This window comes from Sceloporus undulatus, chromosome 3 (assembly GCF_019175285.1).
Source record: "Sceloporus undulatus isolate JIND9_A2432 ecotype Alabama chromosome 3, SceUnd_v1.1, whole genome shotgun sequence".
In the NCBI taxonomy this organism is placed as follows: Eukaryota; Metazoa; Chordata; class Lepidosauria; order Squamata; family Phrynosomatidae; genus Sceloporus; species Sceloporus undulatus.
The window spans coordinates 37,226,795-37,250,978 of record NC_056524.1 but is presented as its reverse complement, the minus strand read 5'-3'; the positions used below and the strand labels follow the sequence as shown (position 1 = coordinate 37,250,978).

Below are 24,184 nucleotides of genomic sequence, written 5' to 3'. Positions count from 1 at the left end.
AAATGTTCTGGGACCAGTCTTATGAGTTAAAACTATCTCAGGTTTTTCAGCCAGCTAAGGTCAGATAAGCCTCTCGTGTCCAGGAAAACCTGTTTGCAATACCCAGTTTGTTTAGTATCTCCTCCCAGGCCACTTGCAACACATTTACAGAGTAGCTAGACCTGTATACCTAGTTCTAGCGTAAACATGACATGACCTCTAGGGAGCTATTTAAATAAATGTGGAAAGACTGGGTTTTTGACTAATCAAAGTCATGTAGGCAAACATGGTGTATGTATTCATGTCACCTAAAAAAATCTGGACAGTGAATATGATGTTGGATCTGGACTGTTGAGACTAATGCTGATCAGTAATCTGAATGCCAGACATCATCTTATTTCATTGTTGTTAAAATCTGACCTTTCCACTCAAATAATAGCACTCACAGAAGCTAACACAAAGCATTAAAAAAAATTTCCACATGCGAAACTCTGCCACAGCTCCCTTGTCACCAGCCCCAAGAATCACTGTGTTGCTATAATAACCCAGCCTCCCAACAGCCATCTGTGGCTGGTGGAGAGTAGGGTGGATGAATCAGAAAACTATCTTGACAGTTTTCTAGCAACTGGTCAAACATTTCCAACCTCTGAAAATTTCAGAAACTCTCTACAAGTGATTAGTTAAGACCTCTGGCAAGAGGAATCTTCCCATCCTCTGGGCAGCTTGCTGGCCAGGCAGCAAGGGTATGGGTCAGTCAGAGCCAGAGAGATGGCTCAGCCTTCTGCCAACACATTTTTCTAGGGGAAATGTAGCATCTGAAAGAAATATATTTTTATATACTTTACCTAATCTACAAATGGACATACTCTGGCCTAGATGTTGTGGGAGTTTAATCAGGCTTAGACAGCATAGCTAATGATGATGGGAACTGTAACCTCAAAATATGTGGAGCCCCATCACTGTCGTTTAGAGTGCCACAGGTAATGCACAGAAGTTGTGAGCCATGGGAGAAATCCCTCGTGGTTTTTTGGTGTGAGCTTAATGTTTTCACAAATACTTGTGGCAGTGGGCCATGTAGATGTCTTATTGTAGTATGTGCCACGAGCATTCATTTCTTCTGCTGTATTACCTGCACAAATGTTCAGAAGATGGCATTGAAGGGAGGATTTTTTTCATACTACAGTAGTCAAATTCAGACCCAGAGTTTGAAAACACTACTTTTTAAGACTCAAACTCCCAGAATCCTTGACCTACCTATGCTAGGTGGTGGGTCTGGGAATTGTCATCTTTAAAAGGTAACTTTTCTGATCTCGGTTCATGATGGCCAGATCTGAATGATCTTCTGGAGGAAATTTAGTAGCAGTGAAGTCCAATTATATCTGGTACAGACTAGAAAGAATCTCTTTTATTGTTCTGTTTAGAAATAACCAGAATAGGAGATAAATACTTTTGTGCCTTGGAAGGAAACAATTCTAAAAATGTAAAGAATGCAAGTGTAATGTTAGCTTAATAGAACTTTAAATCCCCTTTAAATTTTTAAAAGGCCTGTGAGCACTGACAAATCTAACTCACTTTTGGAAATTTCCCCAGTTGTTTTTTGTTAAATTTTTGGCTGGAATCCTGTATCAGCTTATACTTAACTCAGAACTTAACTAAGAAATTTCTCCTTATCCAACTCCCTCCCTCCTCAAAAAAGCTGAAAGAAACATCATTCAACCATGCTCCAGTCATTGACAGAATGGACTTCATTCTGCTCATATGCTGATGCCCAGTAAAGTAGGCTGGGAGGGCAAGTTATGACCATGACAATGTTGTACTTAAGTAGCTTTCATGAATACAAAAAAGATACAGTTAACTGTTTTATATTCACAAAATCTAATTAGTCATGATTTTTTACACTATTGCCATAATTGGAACTCCCCCTCCAATCTACTTTACTGGGCATCAGCTGCATGGGGAGAAGGAGATCCATTCTGCCAGTGATCACAGCATAGTTGAATGACATTTTCATCAGGCCAGGAAAAGTTACTTAGTTAAGTACCGAGTTAAATACAGTCAGTTCTTTGTATCCACGGATTCTGTATCCACGGCCTGAAAGTATTAAGCAAACCTTGATTTTACCATTTTACATAAGGGACACTATTTTACTATGCCACTGCATTAAGTGGGACTTGAGCATCCCCAAATTTTGGTATCTATGGGGGCGGGTGTGTCCTGGAATCAAACCCCAGCAGATACTGAGGGTCCACTGTATGAGTTGTTACAGAGTGCCAGACAATAGACTTGTTTGTTATCATATCACATTCATTTTCAATTGAATTCATCCACCCTGTAAGAAGTACAGCTCTGAGTTGAGTATATTATCTACAGTCCAAATAATTCCATTCTGGTTAGTTAGGCTGTTTATTGTGCCAGCTGGTTTTTAATAATAATATAATAATAAAATTTTATTTATGTTTCCCCGCCTCTCCCAGTGGATCGAAGCAGGGTTACAGGCTACTAAAATCAGTACATACACAATCTAAAAATATTACATCAAACATCAACAATCAGACATCCAGGGGCAAGGCCGAATATCGTTGTCAGACAGGCATATTGGTCATCACTCCTCGGGGGGGGGGGAAGCTTGATGAAAGAGCACGGTCTTAAGTCTCTTTTTAAATGTTTCCAAGGGGGTCATGAGACAGAGCTCTTCAGGAAGACTATTCCACATCCTCAGGGGCCGTTATTGTAAAGGCCTTTTGGGATGTGGAGACATATTTGGAAAATGGTGTTTCCAATAAATTCTTACCAGATGTTCTGAGTGTGCGGGGCAGATCATATGGGGAGATGCGGTCCCTCAAGTAACTCGGGCCCAAGCCATGTAGGGCTTTATAGGTAATAACCAACACCTTGTATTGCACTCGGAAGCGAATGGGCAGCCAGTGAAGATCTTTCAAAATAGGTGTTATATGGTCAAACCTGGATGCACCGGTGACCAATCTGGCTGCCATATTTTGCACTAACTGAAGCTTTTGGACTTCGTACAAGGGTAGCCCCATGTAGAGCGCATTACAGAAATCTAGATGAGAGGTTACCAGAGCATGTATCACTGTTTCAAGGTCCTTTTGGACCAGGTAGGGTCGCGGTTGGCGTATCAACCGAAGTTGATAGCAAGCACTTCTGGCCGTCGCATCTACTTGAGATGTCAACTGCAGGAACGAGTCCAGAAGTACTCCTAAACTGTGAACTTTATCCTTTAGGGGAAGTGTGACCCCGTCCAGGACAGGTTGATAAGTTTCCTTCCCCAGACTTGGGGAACCTATCACAAGTACTTCTGTTTTCTCTGGATTCAGTCTGAGTTTGTTTTCCCTCATCCAGCCCATTACCGACTCCAAACAGGCATTCAGAGGAGAGACGCCATCCTTAGTCACTGCATCAGTTGGCTGTCCTTCCGGTTGTGGAGTTTTAGAGGGAAAAACCTGCAGAAGTGGTATAAATAAGATGTGGCAATGGCAGAGTATGTTTCTCTTCCTAAATTATTTTCCTTTCCATTTCTTCCAGACATGGGTCCTTCTTTGTACGATGTTCTACTGGTGCCGAATTGAATATTAAAAAAAAGCAACGTCTAGTCTATTTGTTGCCCTTGGAGAGATGTTTCCCCCACTCCCTTTTGTTTATATGATGGCTGCATGATGTATATTTCTCTCTGGAAGTTTCGAAGATCTCTCCTGAACCTTTCCTGTCCTTCTGCACAGTGCCTTTCACATCCCTCCTTTCAACCAGGCATTGACACTCACAAGATGGAAAATGAGTAGTCTGTTGTGTGTGTTGAAATTTTCTCTTTGTTAAACACCATTGGTTGACTATACAATGCCTAGAGATGGCAATGCAGGAAGACAGAACTCCAGATACATCAACCAGGTTGAAGCCACTTGTCTGGAGCAAGTATGTTTCAAGCTCCATCAAGTATTACTAAAATCATAATTTTCCACTTCTTTGTGAATGTGTGTTGTCCTTTTCTCCATTGCAGTGTATGGACTACTTTTAAAGGGAACCAATATCTGTTAACATATATGAGACAAGAAACAATTTACATGAATCTAGAAAATTTGGCTCCAAAGAGTGTTAGTCTGTTCATTGTAGTGATCACTGAACTACATTTGTGAAGAAAGGGCTACCTCTTTCTGTTGATCACTGATATCTAAGCAGAAGCAGTGGTACCCCGGGATACGAATTACCCAGCTTACGAATTTTTCGGGATACGAAAAAATCCCATAGGGATTTATTGTTTCGGCTTACGAAGGTTTTTTCGGGTTACGAAAAAACCTCGGCGCTATTTCGCCACCGGAGGGCAGCAGAGAGCTATTTTTTTCCATTAGCGCCTATGGCAATTCAGGTTACGAAGGTTTTTCGGGTTACGAAATTAGCCGCGGAACGAATTAATTTCGTAACCCGAGGTACCACTGTATGCAACTTTTCTTTTGTTACTTTGCCAAGTCAGTCCTGGCAATCTCTGTAAACCACTGGTTTAGGACATTTTTTTAAAAAAAGCAACAGAACATAGAAGAATTGTATTTGCAAATCTATTAAAAGAACTTATTTTCAACATCGTCAGCTCTTGACTTACATGTGTTCCTGCTAAAATTCATATTTAATTTCATATACTAGCATGACATGCAACAAAGCCAACAGGTTATACATACAAGAAATATTTAAAATGGCCCAATCTGATCTTTTGTACCACCATCAGATTCTGTGCTTCTTTTCATGTGAATTTGTCAATCGTACAGAATGATATAAGATAAAAGCCTCTTTTTTCTTTGCACATGCAAGCTCCAAGAACATACTACCTGCTCTGTTTCAGATTTCCTGCATATTTTGTTATTTTGAGAATAAAGCAGAATTTGTTTTTAAAAACCACATTTAGGACAAGTGGAGCTTTTTTTACAAATGTGACTGAAGGGCCTTCCAAAGACATTCTGCTGCTTTAGGCAAATCATAGGATAGGATGTCATATTGAGGAAGGAGCATGCTTGTTTTCTGTAACTCCAGAGAACAGGACCCAGAACAATGGATGCAAGCTGCAGGAAAAGAGATTCCACCTCAACATTAGGAGGAACTTCTTGACAGTAAGGGCTGTTCGACAGTGGAACAAACTCTCTTGGAGTGTAGTGGAGTCTCCTTCCTTGGAGGTCTTTAAGCAGAGGCTGGATGGCCATCTGTTGGGGATGCTTTGATTGTGATTTCCTGCATGGCAGGGGGTTGGACTGGATGGCCCCTGTGGTCTCTTCCAACTCTATGATTCTATGATTCTATGATTCTATAACATTAGGAGGAACATCCTGACAGTATGGGCTGTTCGACAGTGGAACAAACTCCCTCGGAGTGTAGTAGAGTCTCCTTCTTTGGAGGTCTTTAAGCAGAGGCTGGATGACCATCTGTCGTGTATGCTTTGATTGGGATTTCCAGCATGGCAGGGGGTTGGACTGGATGGCCCTTGTGGTCTCTTCCAACTCTACGATTCTATGATTCTATGATTGCACATCCCTGTCCATTTACTGAAACTGATTCTATTTGCAGTTAATGCTTACTTCAATACTGGTGTGGAAATGTACAATCCATTATAACTGAGGTAGCAACAATTCAGTTATATGGCATATACAGCTCTTTCCTTCAACAAAGGGGTACACACAATTTATGAAGAACAAGCAAGAGGATGCCACTTGGAGTCACTGCCTCATTGTGCCCAATGGTAGGGCTGGCCCTGTCTAGTTATACTATTTGCATATCCTGTTTTATAACTCACCTTCTAGTTCTCTGATGCTGAAGAACTGGAATAAATACATGTTTTGGAAGGACAACATTTTAAGGACAGTTTGGCTAGCTGATATCAAAGTAAAATCTATTTCACCATTTTTTATATAGTGAAAAGTACACAGTTCTTCCATTGTGGAATTTTCTAGCCCCAGACCTCAATCCATTGTGTGTCATTTTAAAGCAGAGATATTAACACTCAGCTGTGGCCCATTTATTTGCCATTTGACAGCCAGCTCCAGTAACTTTTAATTTATAAATGGAATATCAAGTGTCTTAAGGCAAGTTCAGCTAGTGCAAATAGTGCAAAGAGGTATTTATATTGTATTACATGGGATTTACCAAGGGTTTGATTGTTTAGAGGATGCTCCTGTTGTACTACCACGGGAAGATTTCTTCATTTTTAATAAAAAAAAATCCCCATATTCCTCCACATATATTTTCTTGATAACGTTTCCAAAGTATATGAACTCTTGCTTCTCAACCCCACCTTCACAATATCTCATCCACTAGCTGTTTCTTTACAGTTGACAAAACAAAGGCACTGCATTTTTCTGTGAGGTTAAACAGACAGTGTGATCTTTGACTAAGCACCCATGTATGTGGTGGCTATTTTGCATTACCTTGTTTTGTTGTGAGTTTCCAACTGTAAAGTTACTTCTTTTAGGGACTTTTAAGTTAGTTAATAGTTTTATAACAGCAGAAGGATTCCAGCCCATATTCCAAATCCACCCGCACATCTTCCATCACCCTAATTTCTCTGTTTAAGATCATGTTTCCATGAACACAGAATGACAGTGTTGGAAATATTTTTTGTGCCTTAGGGCCAAAAGAGAAGCCATAAAGGGGCAGCTCTGTGACGTTCTTTGTGTGCCTGATCAAGGCTGTGGCAATCGCACACCGCAGCCCCAATCTGGTGTTTTTCTGGCCCAAAAAGAAGTGGCAAAAAGCCACTCATTTGGGGGGGTAGAAAAATGGTGCTTTTGCCACTGCCAATGTGGCATTTCGGTGTTTCAGCACATGTAAACGCCACACCACTGAAATGCTGTGAAGCCACTGCATGTGTGGTCAGCCATGCAGCTTCCCAAAGGCATGGGAGCAGCATCAGAGTGTGCAACATTTAAATGCCACACTCAGACGCCACCTCCAACCTTGCTCTTACTGCCAGTCTTTTTTGCCCCTTAGTCTCCCTTGTAGCACTTTTGCACATCAGTGAAATATTTCAATCACTCAGAATCATGTTTTTTTGTAGACACACAGAAATAGCCTTATTATCATGGCCTTCTGTGACACTGTGATTTGAACAGTTGTCAGTGGCCCCAAATTTTAACCATTTGCCCATGTACATTTGCTTTCCATCAACAAAAAGTCCCAACAAATCTATGGGTGGGGGTGTTTTGTTTTTTCCCTATTTGGCTATTTTTCAGTCCTAGGTAGTATAGTGCATTGTGACAAAAATGTTCTTCACAGTTTTGAGGAATGAAATATTTTAGTGATACCAAGGGGTATCACTAGGGGCTGTGGTTCATACAAGGTGATACTCTAAGGGAGGGTGACAGCACTGGTCCCCAAACATCTGTCTTTTGGCAGAAACAGACTATGGTGTTTGCCTGCATCACTTTAAAATGCTTATGAGATGGTATGAGTGGGTCAAGACTCAATGGGAGGAGAAAAGAGAGGTCCCAGTTTCTTTTTTTAAAAAATAAAATTTTTATTTTAAAATTTTCTTTGAAAACATCACATCTTAGCCAATTTTGACTTTAGTCACATGAATTTATGCACGTGTAAACACACTGAGGCTGTGTGGATGATGTTGTAATGTAAACATATAATTTTTATTTTCCTAGTTGTTTATGTCACAACTACAGTTGGCCCTTCTTATACACGGATTTTTTATACACGGATTCAAGCATCCACGGTTTAAAAATATTCAAAAAAAGTATAAATTTCCAATATCAGACCTTGATTTTTCCATTTTTTTATAAGGGACACCATTTTGCTCTGTCATTATATTTAATGGGACTTAAGGATCCACGGATTTTGTTATCCACGGGGGATCTTGGAACCAAACCCCAGCATATAACAAGGGTCCACTGTATTGCCTTTACCTTCAGTGATATATAGGAATTATTATTTACGAGTAACATTAGTACAAAATATTACAAAGGATCCTGTATGGTGTGATATGGGAGGAAATTGATAGGGGAGGTGTCACCAAGAATTTCTGCACTGGGTGATGTCAATCCTAATGATACCAATGCCTATATCATATGATTTTAGGGAGACGCACAATAAAATCATTTTATACAATATAAAACCATGAAGTTATGAAGCAAAAGTGATGTAACATGTTTGTCAGTAGGTTGCCTCTATTCAGATGAGCTCAATATTTCTTTATTCAACTTTAATCAACTGAGATACACAACAAAACAGTACTAGCAAGACTTCTGGTGATACCTCAGGCTTGATTTGCTCTAAAACATATTGATTAGCCATTTTGGCAGCCATGGGTGTCTGTAAAACTCTCCCTCAGCACCTCATTTCAAATGATTTTATTCTCTTTCAACCTTCACTGTCCAGCCTTCACACCCATATGTAGAAATTGGAGATATAATGGTATGGACACCTCTGACTTTGGTATTCAATGATATAGCTTTATACTTGGGGATCTTATTTAATTCCTTCATAGCTGCCTTTCCAAGTTCTAGTTGTCTTCTGATTTCTTGACTACAATCTCCATTTTTGATTTATGACTGATCCAAATTATAGAAAGTGTTCAGTAGCAATATTTCAGTGTGTGTACCATCCACTTTAAAGTTACTCTATTTCATTTTTCTTAATGTTGATCTGTAACCCTGCTTTTGCACTTTCTTCCTTGACTTTCCCCAATAATAATTCAAAGTCTTTGCTATTTTCTTCTAGTAATATATCACCTACATATCTTAAATTGTTATTCCTTCCTCCAATTTTCATGCTTTTTCTTCTGAGTCTAATCCAGCTTTCCTTATTCTATGTTCTGCATATAAATTAGACAGACAGGGTAATCCAGACTGGGGTACGGTCAATGAAAACAACTGAAGAACAATTTAACACCATCAAAATACCCAATCCAATCATCCAGAACCACGCTGAATCCAAGCCTTGGGGTAACAAATTTTTTAAAAATCATTTTATTACATCTAAACACAACTATAAACAAACAAGAATAATGAAATAAACATACCTGAACTACTAAGAAAAATATACATATACTGACTCCCTCTAATGATTAATAATACCACTGTTACTATACTTCCTTATATATGAAACTATATTTATGCCACTATAATATATAAACTTTGCTTATTTTACAAAACCCAAAGCTGATTTGTATCCCCAATGAGACCGCATGTTTATCATAAACAATTCCCAGTCTTTCTTAAAATTATTTGAAGATTTTTCTTTAATCAAGATTGTGAATTTGTCCATTTCCACCGTCCAGTTGTCTTCATCAGCCGTTCTTCTTCTGGCAGGGTATCCATGTCATTCCATTTCTGAGCAAATATTCTTGCTGCTGTGATCATATATTGTAAAATCTTTCCACATTGTTTTTTGTGGGTTTTCGGGCTATGTGGCCATGTTCTAGAGGAGTTTCTTCCTGACGTTTCACCAGCATCTGTGGCTAGCATTCTCTGAATATGCCAGCCACAGGTGCTGGCAAAACGTCAGGAAGAAACTCTTCTAGAACATGGCCACGTACCCCGAAAAACCAACCAAATCTATGGATGCTGGCCATGAAAGCCTTCGTCTTTCCACATTTCTTCACAGTTTGACCAGTCAGCATTCCAAGCAAAAACGTCTCTGGTTTCAACTGTACCTTGACTTTAAAAATATCTTCCAACATCAAATAAATTTCAGTCCAATAGTTCTGTGCTTTATCACAGATACACCACATATGGAGGAAAAAAAACCACCTTATGGCGGGATATAGACCACCACTTTGCGGCGGTCTCCCGCCGGCGCCATTTGCTCCGTGAGGGAGCCGCAGCAGCCAAACCGCGCAGCTCCCGCGCGGAGCAAAAAAGAAGCTCCATTTTGGAGCTTCTTTTTGCGGCGCCTCTATGACATCGCGAGGCGCCGCTGACGCATTCGCGACGTCATAGGCGCCGCAACACGTCTGGACGCTATGCATCCAATACGTAAACATGGCGACCCCCATGTGGAATGGGCGCCGCCATGTTGTACGTATGGAATACATACTAGGGTTAGGGGGGTGCGGAAGCACCGCCCCTTCCTAATCCTAATACGTATTTCATACGTATTTTTGGCGGTCTGTAACCCGCCTATCTTTTATTTACATTTCCAACATTTGTTTGAATTATCCCTATACATTTTCAATAACCTGTCTGGTGTCAAATGCTACCGGTACATCATTTTATAAAAAATCATCACGTACATCATAACTCAATGTAAATTTCAAACCCTTTGTCCACATTCTTTCCCACTGTTGCATTTGAACTGAACCAATATTCTGAGTCATTGCACCATACATTCCTTTATCTGTTCCTCTTCAGTTTCAAATCTCAACAGCAGTTTATACATTTTTGCAATCAAAGGCTGACTCATCCATACATAGTTGGGTTTCAAACTCAGATTTAGATGTTTTAAACCCTTTAATTTTTTTTATCCATTTTAAATCTTTCACTTGTCTGTAAAAGAACCAGTTTAAACACATGTCCTTCAGCATCTAATTATTCCTTTAATTTCAATCTGCATTGATTATTTTCTACCACGAACAATCTTTATACACAAACTGTTTATCTTTTTATATATTTTCCCTTTTAAAAAAGCTTCTATAGGAAAATACCAAAGAAGTTTATAACATTAAATGCATAGATTAGTTCTCATTCTGACTTCAAGATATGTGATTTGTAAGTGATTCTGCAGTGTGCACACTTCTCACAGCACCCTGCTAACATTTGACCTTTTTCTAACTGTAATTGATGTGGAAGGTATTAATTTCAGCATTACCAGCAGGAAATAGAGCAGTTGTTTCAGATCAGATTCTAATCATATAATGTGAGATGGGGACTATTCCAGGAAGTGCTTTGTTGAGAGTGGTTACTGTACTTTTCCCAAAGAAAACAGATAAGAAACATGAATTACTCTTTGTGCTAGTACTTTATTGTACCAGGCAAAAGAATGGACTGGTGACAAAATGCTGTCAGACAGGCTTACCTGGAGTTCTGTACTGCACAGTCCGGTTTTCCTACTCTTGGACTTCTCATTCCAGTTTTTATTACCATATGATTTCTTCCAGTCCTCCACCCACCAACACATGGTTGGTAAACACTGATGAGTGTTTAGCAAAGGAAGTTCCTCTTTCATGCATAACCCCGCTATACCCATGACAGTTTCTTGGTGCCAAAAGCCAGCTCTGGGATTGTCAAGAGTGCTTACCACCATTTAGGTCCAAAATGCACTGCAGAAATAATCCAGTCTGTGGCCATTTTAACTGCCCTGGCTCAGTGCTAGGGAATCCTGGGAAATGTACTTTCTTGTGGTACCAGAGCTCTCTGACAGAGAAGGCTGATTGTCTCACAAAACTACAGTTACTAGGATTACCTAGCATTTCCTAGACTGCAGTTAAAGCAGCCTCAAACTGGATTATTTCTGCAATATGTCTTGGACCTTAGTCAACAAGAGAGTTTAATAACACTACTACAGTAAACTTCATGCAGGGAGTGACTAGGCCATATTTTAAGCCATCAGACCTCTAGCAATCCATTTGGTTATAGACACAATCCATTAGGCTGTAGGGCTTCTGGATTGTTATCCATATTTTCCACTATGGTTCAGTCTTTAAGACATTGTATTCCTACAAGCGTCTGGATATGTAGATTTCAAATGATCTGTCTCTTTCCACTTTTATATCTCTGTGGGGGGGGGGGGGATCAGAAATACCCCAATAGAAGAAGTAACCACTGTTGCTTATGAAGTTGCCTCAAATGGAGTCAAGCCATAGACCCATGTTTTCCTCCTCTTACTTAAGATAATACCCAGTATTACTTTAGCCTGATTAGCAATTATTCTGCAGACTCTTGGGAGGAGAACTTCCCCAGCCTTGCTCACCCACCTCCCACTGTGGCCCACCAGATGTTTTAGAGCTCACTGGGCCCAGCCCAACATAGCCAATGGTTAAGGACAATCCAGAAACCCACTATCCTTGCTTAACTCAATGTGTGTCCTTTCAGATGTTGAAATGATCTCATAATCCTTCACAATTGGCCATATTGACTGGGGTTGATAGGATTTGCAGTCCCACAACATCTGTTGGGACACACATTTCACTGCCCTGCTTTGACTGCAGATGTTGGTATAGAAGCTGGGATATTCTGTGTGTAAAGTATCCACTGTTTTACTGAATTCTGTGCCCTCTTCAAACACATTATTTGCACCTTACCATATAATATACAGCAAGGACTCTTGTATGAAACAGGTTACATGTTGGGCCTATGTTTGAATGTGCTTGCTTTGGGGAGTGTTCTTACTCAAACATTTGCAACACACACATGCACCCACACGATTACACTGTGTACTTGCACCCTTGAAGGGTTTATCAGAATCTTGTTTTCTCAGCATTTAAGTCCAGACCATTTGTTAAAAAGAATTTTACAGATCAGCAGCCAGTCCATCAAAATATTTGGCCCTAAATTGTCCAGTTAGCCTAGAGACAAATTTCTTCTTGATAACCTTCCTTTCCCATGAAATGGACTCTTAAAACAAGCATGGAAAAAGTGAGGTCTTGTGGATAGCCTGTTCCCCTCAAGCTGTTTCTTTTTCTGGTCATTTTTTAAAAATCCATTGACTATCCTGGAAGGGACAGTTTTTTTTTAATCAATTGCATTACCTCCTTGCACTGTTTAACATTTAAAAAGTACTGACTGGCATCCTGTTTGGTAATTACAATGTCATAAACCTAACTTACAAAATTGTGGTTATTTCAATTTATGTTTATGGCACTGCATGATCACAATGAACAAATGTGTGCCCAAATTTCTACTCCTGAAGCCTCACACACACACTCCTCTGTGGCAACATTTCTCTGGTGCTGGAGAGAACAGGGCAGTAATGATGTGTTCTGTCCTCTTCTGGTCACACTCAGATGCAACAGGATCCTGACAAGTTGACAACAGGGTTTTCTGCAGCTACCTGTCTCAATACACTCCATCTATGGAAGAGGGCTGGGCACTTCATTACTCACTGCCCCACTCTCTAGTACCTCAGAAATGGCTGTGAATTTTCAAGGGTGGAATTTTGGAGGGTAGCACTGAGAGTTTCTGTAACTATATCTCCTATTGCAGGATCTTGGCCACCTTATTTTTCAAAAACCAGAAGTGGATTGGAAAATTTTTAGTTTTGTGAAGTCTAAGGCTTTCATGGCCAGCATCCATAGTTTTTTTGTGGGTTTTTATGGTCTATGTGGCCATGTTCTAGAAGAGTTTATTCCTGACGTTTCACCAACATCATTCTCTGAAGATGCCAGCCACAGATGCTGGCGAAACATCAGGAATAAACTCTTCTAGAACATGGCCACATAGCCCGAAAAACCCACAAAAACTAATTTTAGTTTTATTTTGGATTATCTGTAGTACGTTTCACACAGCACAATTTAATTTCCCAGCTGAAGCATCTCTCTCAACCACTATTAAATCAGTTGGGAAATGCTGGGCCAGGGTTTTGACTGAGGTAAGGCAGCTAATGGAGAGATTTGATGGACTAAGTAGTCTGAACCTAAGCCATGAATTCTTTTTTAAAGATCGGATACTCCACTATGAAAAACATAAGGACTTGGTTTTGACATTTTTTTAAAGGCAAAGTCCTGGGAACTGCAGTTGCCTTAGGCAACAGTAATGAGATACTGAATATTCAATGCAGTATATGTTTACTTAAAACAGGGGGGGGGGGCTGTTTTAAAAACTAGCTCTTTTCAGATTCTCTGGGTATTTGAGAATAAATTCAACATCTGTTTTTTATTTGCTTGCTTAAGCTTTGCCTTTCAGAAACTACTCCTTATTCAGGCAACTTCAGTTACATTATTTTATCCCTCTGCTCCTACATTTAATCCCATGGTTTATTCTTAAACAGCTGTTGTATTTTCTTTGAAATGCTAAAGTGTTTTCCAATTGCCAAAATTAAACATTTCTGGACTAGAGATTTACTAAAGCTAAGAGAATGTGATGCATTTCCTTTGTCAGCCAGCATCACTGAAATTAACCCCCCCCCCCATTTTTATTTATTTATTTATTTATTTATTTATTTGCAATAACTCTAAGCAATGATGCATTAGGGACCAAACTCTAGAGTTGAATTCTGTGCTTCAACTCAACTCTAGTGTATAGGCCCATGACGGTGCCAAATGTTGTTTTCTAACAGCTTTCATTTCCTTTTTCCTATCCAAATTCCACACCTGAAACTGACATCTTAATTTCTTAAGTCAATTTGCATCTCAAAATATGCTGCCGCTTTTGTCTTTCACCCCAAGAGAGCTGAAAATAATATGTTGTCTTTGCTACTTCTGTAATATCTGTTGCATCTTGTCACACACTTTCTTTTTGCAGCTTGAGCTACTCTAAATATGTGATGAGAATTTTGAGGTGGAAAACTGTCATGCCTTACCTGGAGGAGTTGTCCTCGCTAGAGGAGGAGAGAAAAGATAGCAGACCCCAGCAGGAGAAAGTGGGAGCTCCAGTTGATAGCCCTCCATGGAGACCACTGGAGGAGAGGCCTAATGCAGACCCTCTAAAGAGGATCCATCTTTCCCCATATAACCAGAGAGCTGATGCAGACTGTGAGGGAGAAATGTCATACACCCTCTGGAGAGACAATATCAGAAGAGGTAGCATGAAAGAACTCAGCTGCCAAGGAGTTCAAGAAACTATCAAAGCTTGACACAACAGAATGTGCCCTTACTTGTAAGAGTTGGGCTCCTCCAGATAGCTGTTAATAAAACCACTCTCCTCCTGATACACCAAGTTACTGGATTCATCATTTCTCTTCATCTGCTGTGTTCCACATTTCCAACATGTTACCAGACCTCCTTGACTTCTCTGAACCTTGGCATGTTTCCTGCTCTTCTCCCTGTTTTGCATTACAAATACTTCTCCTTTCATCTGAGTTTGGTCTATTTATTCTTGTTGCCAGCTCCTTGAAACAATAACACTCTTGTGAATCTGTATGTAGTGTACCAATACAAGCCTGACTCTTTCTCCAATCCTTGTTCCTCAAGTAAGTGAAGAACTCCTTTCCAGCAGTTGCTTGCTGTGGGCGGGGCCGGCGGTCCCATGGGGGACAATATCCTTTTGGGCTCCATGTAAACGGGTTGGCGGACCTCTCGTTAATAATCACCACTCTCTCCCGAATAGCAGTTAACAATAGTTCAACTTTATTGCAACCAACTTCAACTGGAACGTTCACTCCCTCACTCCCTAGTTACTTCACTGGGTGCGGGGTAGCTGTTCAAGGCACAGCCCTCTCCTGGTGTCCCCTCACCGGCGCGCTAAGGCGTCAAGCCCCCGGGACGAGCTGGGCGATAAGCATGTCCAGCCGGTAGCTGCTCTTCTCCCTGGCCCACCACGGGTGCTGTCGCTCCTCCTGTGTTGCCCCTATTCCCCACTCCCACCAGGTAGGTTCGTTCGGGTCTCTGCTGCCTTCACCCCGACCTGCCTCCGGGTTAAAAGGTTCCCCTCGTGCTGTTCTTGGGTTCCTTGGACTCACCGGGACCGACACGTGGCAGGGTCCAGCTCTTATGCGTCCGGCATGGGTCAGAGCATTAGGGCTGAGGCTGGCTGTGGCTGTCAGGGCACCCCGTCCTCTCTCACGGCTCCCTCCTTGAACCCTTCTTCCGCAAAACCCTTCTTCACCCCCTGTCTCCTCCTCTCTCGGCCTAATATGGGCTTCCTCCTGAGGCCCCTCCCCCAGCTGCCTTCCTGGCGCCAGCTGCAACTCTTTTTCCCCTGGGCCCAGCTGGGAATCCTCTCCTCTTGCCTCCGCCCCTGGGTCCTCTCTTCCCCCTCCTTCTTCCTCCTTCGCCCAGCCAACCCTCCCATTCTCTCCCTCTTTACACTTGCTCAGCAATTTCTGCAGCCAGGGCTTAATCCGCCCTGTATTTACTTTTGCATTTTGTGCCAGAGTTTCCTAGTTATTGTAAGGGATATGATTCTTTTGTACACAAAACAGACCCCAAAAGGAGGAATCAGAGGAGATCTGGAAGCTCCAGCTGGGATTATCAAATTCCTTCATCATTTTATTTGTGGCAGGACAAAGGGTCTGTGCCTGAATTTTATCTTCTGTGGACCAGCTAGATACAGGAGTCCCAGCCTATATCGAATTTGGGGGTCCAAATTTGACAAATGGCAAAAGAGGGGGCCAAGGCATCCCCCACCCCAGTGTTCATCTGGCAATTTCATATGTATTTTTGACAAGGAAAGACTGCAGAATGAAGATGGAAATAAGAATATTATCCTGGTGTGGTTCCTGAGACCTGAGACTTTATCACATCACTCTGGTGCCCAACTTACCTCTACTGAATTTGAGCCAAATTGAGAAGTTATGCGCATTTTACCACATGGACCTTTCCCTGAAAGCAGTTTTCCATTGCCTCCAGTGTTGAATTCAGGCCCCGTAAGTCGCTTCGGAGGCCATTTTTCCCAAATTGGAAGATTCAGAATTGGAAAAAATGGCCACCAAAGTGATTTCTGGCATTAGAGTTAGCCCTCTGTATCCATGAATTCTGCATCCATGGCTTGAATATATTGAAAAATAAATTCCAAAAAGCAAAAGTTGATTTTACCAAATTATCATGTATAGAAAGGGATTTCAGTATCCAGGGATTTTGGTATCCATGGTGAGTCCTGGAACCAAACACTACCGGATACAAAGGAATTTGTTTTTAATGCATCTGAAGACACCAGTGGGAAACCAATGAATATATTTATGTTTTCAGCGGCTGAAAGAGATGTCAGGGAGCACTAAATTACTCCTAGTCATTAGTTTCTAGTGACAGCAGTCAGCATAGATAAATTCTGTTACAGTGTTGGTTCAGCTGCCACAGAATGTAGTACTAGATTTATGCGTGTTGCTTTGGGAATGCAGAAAAAATTATATTCTACTAATTTTCCTATATAAGGAAATATAAGGAAAGAGCTGGGGTGCAGGAAGGATTTTCAGTCCAGAAAGAGCTGCAGACTTACAACAGAGACCAGGTAATCTATGATGCTCTGATTGCCTCCTACAAATCTATATGAACAGATTTGCTGTCTAGTGCCATTACATCAGCATGTAGCTAATCAGATTTGGCTGCACACTTTCACAAAACCAAACGAGAGTGAGAACAGGACTCCCTGTCCTCACTCTGAATAGGCTAACAGTGTTACATACCAGATCAGATTTTGCTCATCTTATCTTTACTCTGAACAGAAACCAAGTTACCCATTGCACAGCATTTGAGGAAATGTACATGTGCAAAGTGGTGTATGAAGTGGCAATCTCTCAGTTTCAGCTCAGGTTTAGGAAAATGCTCCTAGCTTTTTCAAGACTTTATTTGTTTATTTATTTATACATACATACATACATACAAAATACAGGCACAAAGTGCTTGGTTTCTTAAAAGCAATCGTAGTTCTTCCTTCAGTGGAGGAATGAATTCAATTTCAGAAAAGTTCCAAAGATTCACATTCCAGCAGGGGGTGAGACCAAATGGGAATGTGTGAGGTCAAAAATAATAGCATGTTGTGGTTCAAATTTCTTACTGCCAGTTACTATTTCAACTTTTTAGAATGGGAAAAGAACCTTCTATTTCAGCTTCCCATGGGGAAAAGGCAGTGGCTACTGGAAGAAGCCTAGACAGTTAGATTTGGCTTCAAGGTCTGGAGTTATGTTCCCCCTTGTTTAAAATAAAGGTTCCTGAGTGTAACCAATGACAGTGAAGAATCTCAGTTTCAAATCCCATGGGCTTTGAGGTAGCCAAGCAAGTAATGAACACCATTACCCCCTTGTGTTATTCAAGAGCCCACCAAATAGGGTCAGCTCCAAATACCACTAAGACACATGTTTTTATAAAAGTCCAGTTTAATCTCATGGTTGAGACTTGCCAAGCAATAAAAGCATTAAAGCCTACAGGAGCAGCAACACTCCATTAAAAACAATACCCATAGAGCCTTCCAAGGGAAACACAAGGCATTAATGCATGGCCTAGACCATACTCTGATGGATTATCTATCCATATCTTCCTGTCATCCATCTTAAATGAGATTAATAGACGCAGAAGGAGCTAGCACCGAGCACCATCTTCTTAGAATAGGGACATATATTTACAACAAGTTATATAAAAGATTCAGGCAGGAGGTGATGTGAAAAATCTCTGACCAAGATGACAATATAAAGCTTGATGTGTGGGGGGGGGGGGGGGGGGGGGGGGGGGGGGGGTGGTGGTGGTGGAGTTTAATGTGAGATTAGTTAGCATCCTATATTCTTACAGAGATAAAGGCTGGAGGATGATGGGAAATGTAGTTATAGACTTCTGAAGGGCTCTGGGTTGGGGAAAGCTGGTGCAGAGTTTTCAGAAAAGTAGACTCTCAATCTCTTTATTAAAAAGAGATTTTTTTTTTACAGTGCTTCTCTATCCCAGGTGTGGTCATCCATGTATTCCCAATTATGAAACTTGACAAGCAATAATAATAGAGCTACAGCTTTAGGGTGAGGACAGATAGTGTGTATGGGGTGTGTATGTTCATCTCTGTCATGCACATGCAAAAACTTGCAGTTCTACTTTCATGACCCAACTATTCGTAAAGTTGACTGATGTCTCTCAAATAGTGTCAGCACAAACAAGACTGGGATCAGGCATTTTGTAGGCTTCCAAACTTAAAGCAGATATTAAGAACAGATAAGGAAATGGGGAGAGGCTGCATTTTGTAGTGTTTTGAGCATTGGACTATGATTCTTGAGATCAGTGTTCTATTCCTCACTTATCCATGAGAACCCACTGGGTGACTTTGGGCAAGTCACACACTCTCAGCCCCAGAAGACTTCATGATATGTTCACCTTAGGGTTGGAAAAGACTTGATGGCACACAACAACAACAACAAGATGGGGCAGACTGTGACAGGTGGGATCAAAGGGTTGGTTTTGCAATCCTGTTGGTTGTCTTTTGTGCATATGTTTTAAGGAATTATGAAGCATTTACAACAAAGAACCATTCCTGGACATTGGAGACATTTAACGTTCACAGATGTAATGCTGCTTAGCTTTTAATTACACTTTAATACTGTATATTTATACAAGTTCTGTTGATATATAAATTTAACACAACATTTATCAGCACAGATATTTTAGAACTCTGAAGAGAAGAAAAACTAGTTATAATTTTTGGGCTGCACTATTTTAAAAAAAACCCAGTGGTCAGTGGCACTTGTTCACATACCACTGTTTCTACATGCTACAGATGGAATGTATTGATAACTTTAACAGAGTAAAATGTATTCAGAAAACCTCTCTGCTCTTGGAAAAATGTTCTGTCCTCTAGGTTCTGAGGAAGTCCAAGCTTTTATTTTAAGTAAGGAACAATATTTTCCAAGCACAATAGGTGGCCATCCTACTTTGCTTTGAACAACTGATTCCTTCCTAGTACTTAGGGTGTGGCTATGAAATGCTTGGAAAAATTACTTCTTTGGACTACAGCATCCAGGAACCATGCTGGCTGTGGGATTCAAAGAGCTTAATCCAACAACGTAACTTTTCCAAGCTTTAATATTATTACATAAAGCCTTCAGAGAGCCTCTTCCATGCTTCTACTCATCTATGCCTCTGTTGGAGAACAGAGTTCCACCATGCCCCTTACTGTTCATTAAAATGAGGGGGGAAAGGAGGCAGGAGAGAAAAAAAATACAACTCTTGCTCTTCTTCATCCTCTTTTCCAGATCTTATAAATATGCCTTGACTAAACCTGGTACAAAATCTCTCATAGAAACCTCTTCTTTTTTTCACAAAAGGTGTAGAAACTCAACTTGTGTTATCCTGTAGATGAATCTATTAAAACCTACCATATCCCTCATATATGTTTATCTGAGTTTCTCTGTGATCAGAGAGATATTCTGCACTCTCACTGAAATGAAAATCAAGGCACCTTTACTAACAGCAGAACAGCATATCTGGAGATGTCTGTATTAAACGTTACTTCCTGCATTATTTCAAATTTTCCCATAGATGTTTTGTTGCAAGGTAAAAACAGAAACTCCTAATGGACATCTATAGCCTCAAGGAAGAAAATCTGACCATTTTATTTTATGAAACAGCTTTTTATCACCAGGACTGGACCCTCTAGGCACCAAATTCTACTTGTATGCCACTTGGGAATTTTAGTGCAAGGTGCAAATGTGTAAACTCTCTGGTTCACAAGACCTTTCCATCACTTCTCCCAAGATAACAACCTGGCTTATCTACATTTGTGTGTGTGTGGGGGGGGGGGGGCAGACAGTCATTCCTGTTGCCCACTGGGAAAATATGGCTCAGGATTGTTAACACTGTAAGTTGGGCATCTATACTCTATTTTACAAAATGATGTAACAGTTTTAATTCAGTCACTTCAAGGAAAACTTCAATAGTGTGTGTGTGTATGTATTCCAACTCTAACTCACAACTGTGAATTCTGACAGGGATATCTTTGAAAATCAGAGCTTATATTTATTTCTTGTCACTTACCTTCCTGATGCTCCAAGTTAAAGGACAGCTTAAAAAACAAATTGTTTCTGAACAAACAGTAGCCACAATGCTTGTGAGAGAAAGAGAGAGAAATCCCTCGATGACTTCAAATAAAAAGCAGCACACGTGATTGTTTTTTTTTAAAAAAAATACAAATACAGATAATACAATTGTTTGTAGCTTATTGTGACTGCTCTGTCCATCAATCCATTCAACAGCTACCAAACCTGGGCCTGATAGTGCAGAAAGAAAAATGAACCAAGCAGTGAACTGGGGAGAGAATCAATAGGATCAGCAGTGGGTCTAGTCCCTGGTGTGTCATCTCTAATGTTACCGACCTCTAAAAGAAGAGGTAGCTTACATGGCTATTTGTTCAGTCTCCTATAGCAATTAATATAAAACCTCTATAGTTAACACTAAATTATTCAACATGATGGAGAAACAGATGCTATGGGAATAGGACAAGAAAGAGCTACTTGCTGGCAAGACCAAGACATCAACATAGGTGTTAGTTCAATTACATCAACATTCCTCTTATACCAACCTGTTTTGCACATTACAACGGTCCTCATAAGTCTCTTCATAACAAGGAGAGTTCAAAGCCTACAGGCTTCTGTTACCATTGTAATCTGGAATCCTGGGGAATATGATAAATCAAAACCAATAGGAAGGCTGTGGAACATGGAGAGCAATGGAAATGTAGCCAACTATAATTTGCTGAGATGATTCCTGTATGTTGCTGGGAAGATGTAGAATGTGAGTCTGGAAGGGGGGAACCTTGGTCAAGGAAACCAGGATTGACTTCAGCTTTTCTCTTGGCATTTTACTTGTACACCTTTTGCCAAGGTGGGCTCCAAACCAAACCAAATTAATTTCCTATCATTTAACAATGACAATCTACAAAGTAAAGGACTGTTGGAGTTGACAAATAAGTATTTGGGGGCTAATATGTGTTTAATAATAACATAATGATCATAGTTCTCCATGTCACACCCCCACCCCAATCTCATCCACCAGGGAAGAGCAGGGAAGGTAATCAATAGGTATTATTCAATCTGCCTCCCACTTCTCCCATCCAGAATCACAGACCTTCTTTGAGGTTGGTAAAAACAGCTTGTGGAAGTCTCTAGTCTTTGGCCATTCTTGGGAATTGTCATCTTATTCCGAAGAGTAACCCCCTCTGAGACTGTTACTGACAAATCACTGGATATTGGGCTTGGAGAAGGGGTCTGTGAGGGGCTTCTTATGGGTGAAAGCAACACCCTGGAGTCTGCAGAGGAAGAGGGATGGTCCATGATTGGGAATGGTGGACTAAACAGGATAAGGCTCTGAGGTCTTCCGGGCCTTGATCTGTACAAAGGCTTGGAAACTCCTGAAGGCCTCTCCATTTTTGAGGACTGTGGATTATCTCCTGTATTCTCTCCTTCAGAGGTGCGCTTTCGACGAAGAACTGGTACATCCTGTGAAGAGTTATGATTGGAAAAGGATGGCTCTACCTTTCTGGTTGCTGTTAAATCCACAAATGTTACATGGTTGTTTTCTTTGCCCTTCCTATCTATAGGTGGACTCGTTGAGGGCTGCAGCTGGCCCTGAGCATTTTGTTTTGACTGGCATTGGCTTATGCTGGCTTCTACTTCTTTATTCTCAGGTGTCAACTGGATCCTACAATTGGGGTTCTGTGTCTGTAGGGGCTGGGGGACCTGGGTATACTGAATCTTAGGTGGAATAACTGGCACAGCTCTAGCCTGGCACATCTTAACCATGAAAGAGGTTCTCACTGCTGAGACACTCACTGGAGCAGAGTTACGTCGGCCAGTGGTAGCATGAGCCATCATTATGTAGTCTAAATCTAGTTCTTGAGGATCAAAACGAGAACCCCAAAGGTCAGCTTTAGTCTTGTTTGGACAGGCAACAGGAAGTGATGGCACAGAATCACTAGTTTTAACTTCCTTTTGTCCAGAGAGGAAATGTTTGGGAGGAGTAGGCACAGAAAGACTCTCAAACTTAAAAAGGCTGGCAGCCGGAAGGACAGAATCCAGATTGAGGGAAGAAGGCCTTGGTCTCTCTTTCCGTGGGATGTCTTCACTTTTACTGTCTTGTGAGTCTTTAGTGCTGTCCTTCATGACAATAGGTGCAGAGCTATCAGCCTGTTGAATGAAGAGTGTGTCTTCCAATAGTCCATTTGAATTTAATAAACCATCCCCCGTATTAAAATGAGGTAAGGTGGACTCCAGATGATTCATGACATCTTGGTTTTCTTTGCCCTCATACACATCCTTCTCAACTGACTCTTTATGAGCAACAGGGTGAGGGGATGGCAATTCTATAGCTGCAAAGCCTGCTTCATGGCTCAAAGGTTTCTGGATATTCTCAACCAGTTTAGAAGATTCCTCTGAAAGATTCAGCCAGGCTTCTACTCTGTCCATTCCTCCCTGCTGCATCTCTGAAGGTTTCTTCACTCCTGACTGTGTGTCACTACAAAAATGCTCCTCACTGGCACTTAGAAAAGGCACTGGAATACCCCAGTGCCTCTTCACAAAGTCTTTACTGTCTAAAGAAAAGCTACGATTGAAACATGGCTTCTTGGAGTGGCTCTGGGCTACTCCTTGGCTCTGTGGGTGAAACTCCTCCTTCCCTTGAGTGTCTTTGAATGTAGGTGAATGAAGAGGACTGGTGACCCACTGGTGATCTTCCCATGGCTCCACCAACTCTAAGCTCTGGACATGATCCACCCATAAATCATCATCCTGCTGATCAAGAGAATCTTGGGCTTGATCACTTATTCTGCCTTCCTTCAGCTGGTGGGATCCAACTCCAGTTAAGGTCTTTGAACTGGCCAGATCTCTTCTCTCTGAAAACTCTTTATCACTTTCTTGTGCCTGGGTCACCACTGTTCCTTCCTTCTCCTTTTGAAGAATGCAGCTGTTACTTTCACACTCTGGTTCATCTAAATGCTCTTCTTTGGGATGCGATGATGACTCATCTCTCAAAAGAGCTGTTCTTTCTAGTGGTTTTGATGGAAGCTTCTGTTCATGGGCCAGAAGTGAAAAGTCACTCCTGGAGTCCTCATCTTTCAAACAAACCTTTGGACAAGCTACCCCACATGGGGTATTTTCCAGTTTTGGTAAGGTAGAAGAAGCATCATCCTGATTTCCGAGCACTTCAGAGTTACAAACCAGAGAGTCCTTTGATCCTTTGGAGGAAATGCCAAACAAAGGAAAGTGAGGTACAGTTGGTGTGTTTCTGGCTATGTTTTCTTCCTTTGGTGCTGTGAGAGGGAGCACAGAACCACACACTGCACTGTCTGCTTCTGTAGGTAAAATCAATGGAGGACTAGGTTTAGGTTCCCATCGTTGTTTGACTTTTTCTGTAGCAGTTGCAGTGGATGACATCTCCTCTTCAGATTCAACAATTTTCAGTTCTTGTTGAACATCTTGCCACAGGGGTTCCACTGCAGCACTGGAATGATCATCATAACCCTGCCGGGGGGGGGGAGGGGGAGACCAACAATATCAAGACAATTTCCTCTTTACCAGTTTGGTTTCTCATCTACCCACATTATTTTTTACATGTTGCATTCTGTGCAGTAATTAAGTCAATCGATGCAAGGGGACATATGTACATGCACAGAAGCAGATAAATGCAGAAAAATTAAAACCTCTCTCTCTA

At 41.1% G+C, this 24,184-nt stretch overlaps 2 protein-coding genes across 3 annotated transcripts in view; one reads left to right on the top strand and one right to left on the bottom strand.

The window, feature by feature from the left end:
- UPK1B (uroplakin 1B) overlaps nt 1–4,167 on the top strand; it is a 49,043-nt gene extending 44,876 nt beyond the window's left edge. For both annotated transcript variants that reach the window (XM_042459098.1, XM_042459099.1), the window contains one exon: nt 3,523–4,167. In XM_042459098.1, the coding sequence (XP_042315032.1) occupies nt 3,523–3,573 (51 nt within the window). In that variant the 3' untranslated portion in view covers nt 3,574–4,167. The remainder of the gene's footprint in view (nt 1–3,522) is intronic.
- Nucleotides 4,168–20,661: 16,494 nt separating this feature from the next.
- ARHGAP31 (Rho GTPase activating protein 31) overlaps nt 20,662–24,184 on the bottom strand; it is a 119,028-nt gene continuing 115,505 nt past the window's right edge. Inside the window, exon 12 of the mRNA XM_042459746.1 lies at nt 20,662–23,994. Within this exon, the coding sequence (XP_042315680.1) occupies nt 21,562–23,994 (2,433 nt within the window). The 3' untranslated portion in view covers nt 20,662–21,561. The remainder of the gene's footprint in view (nt 23,995–24,184) is intronic.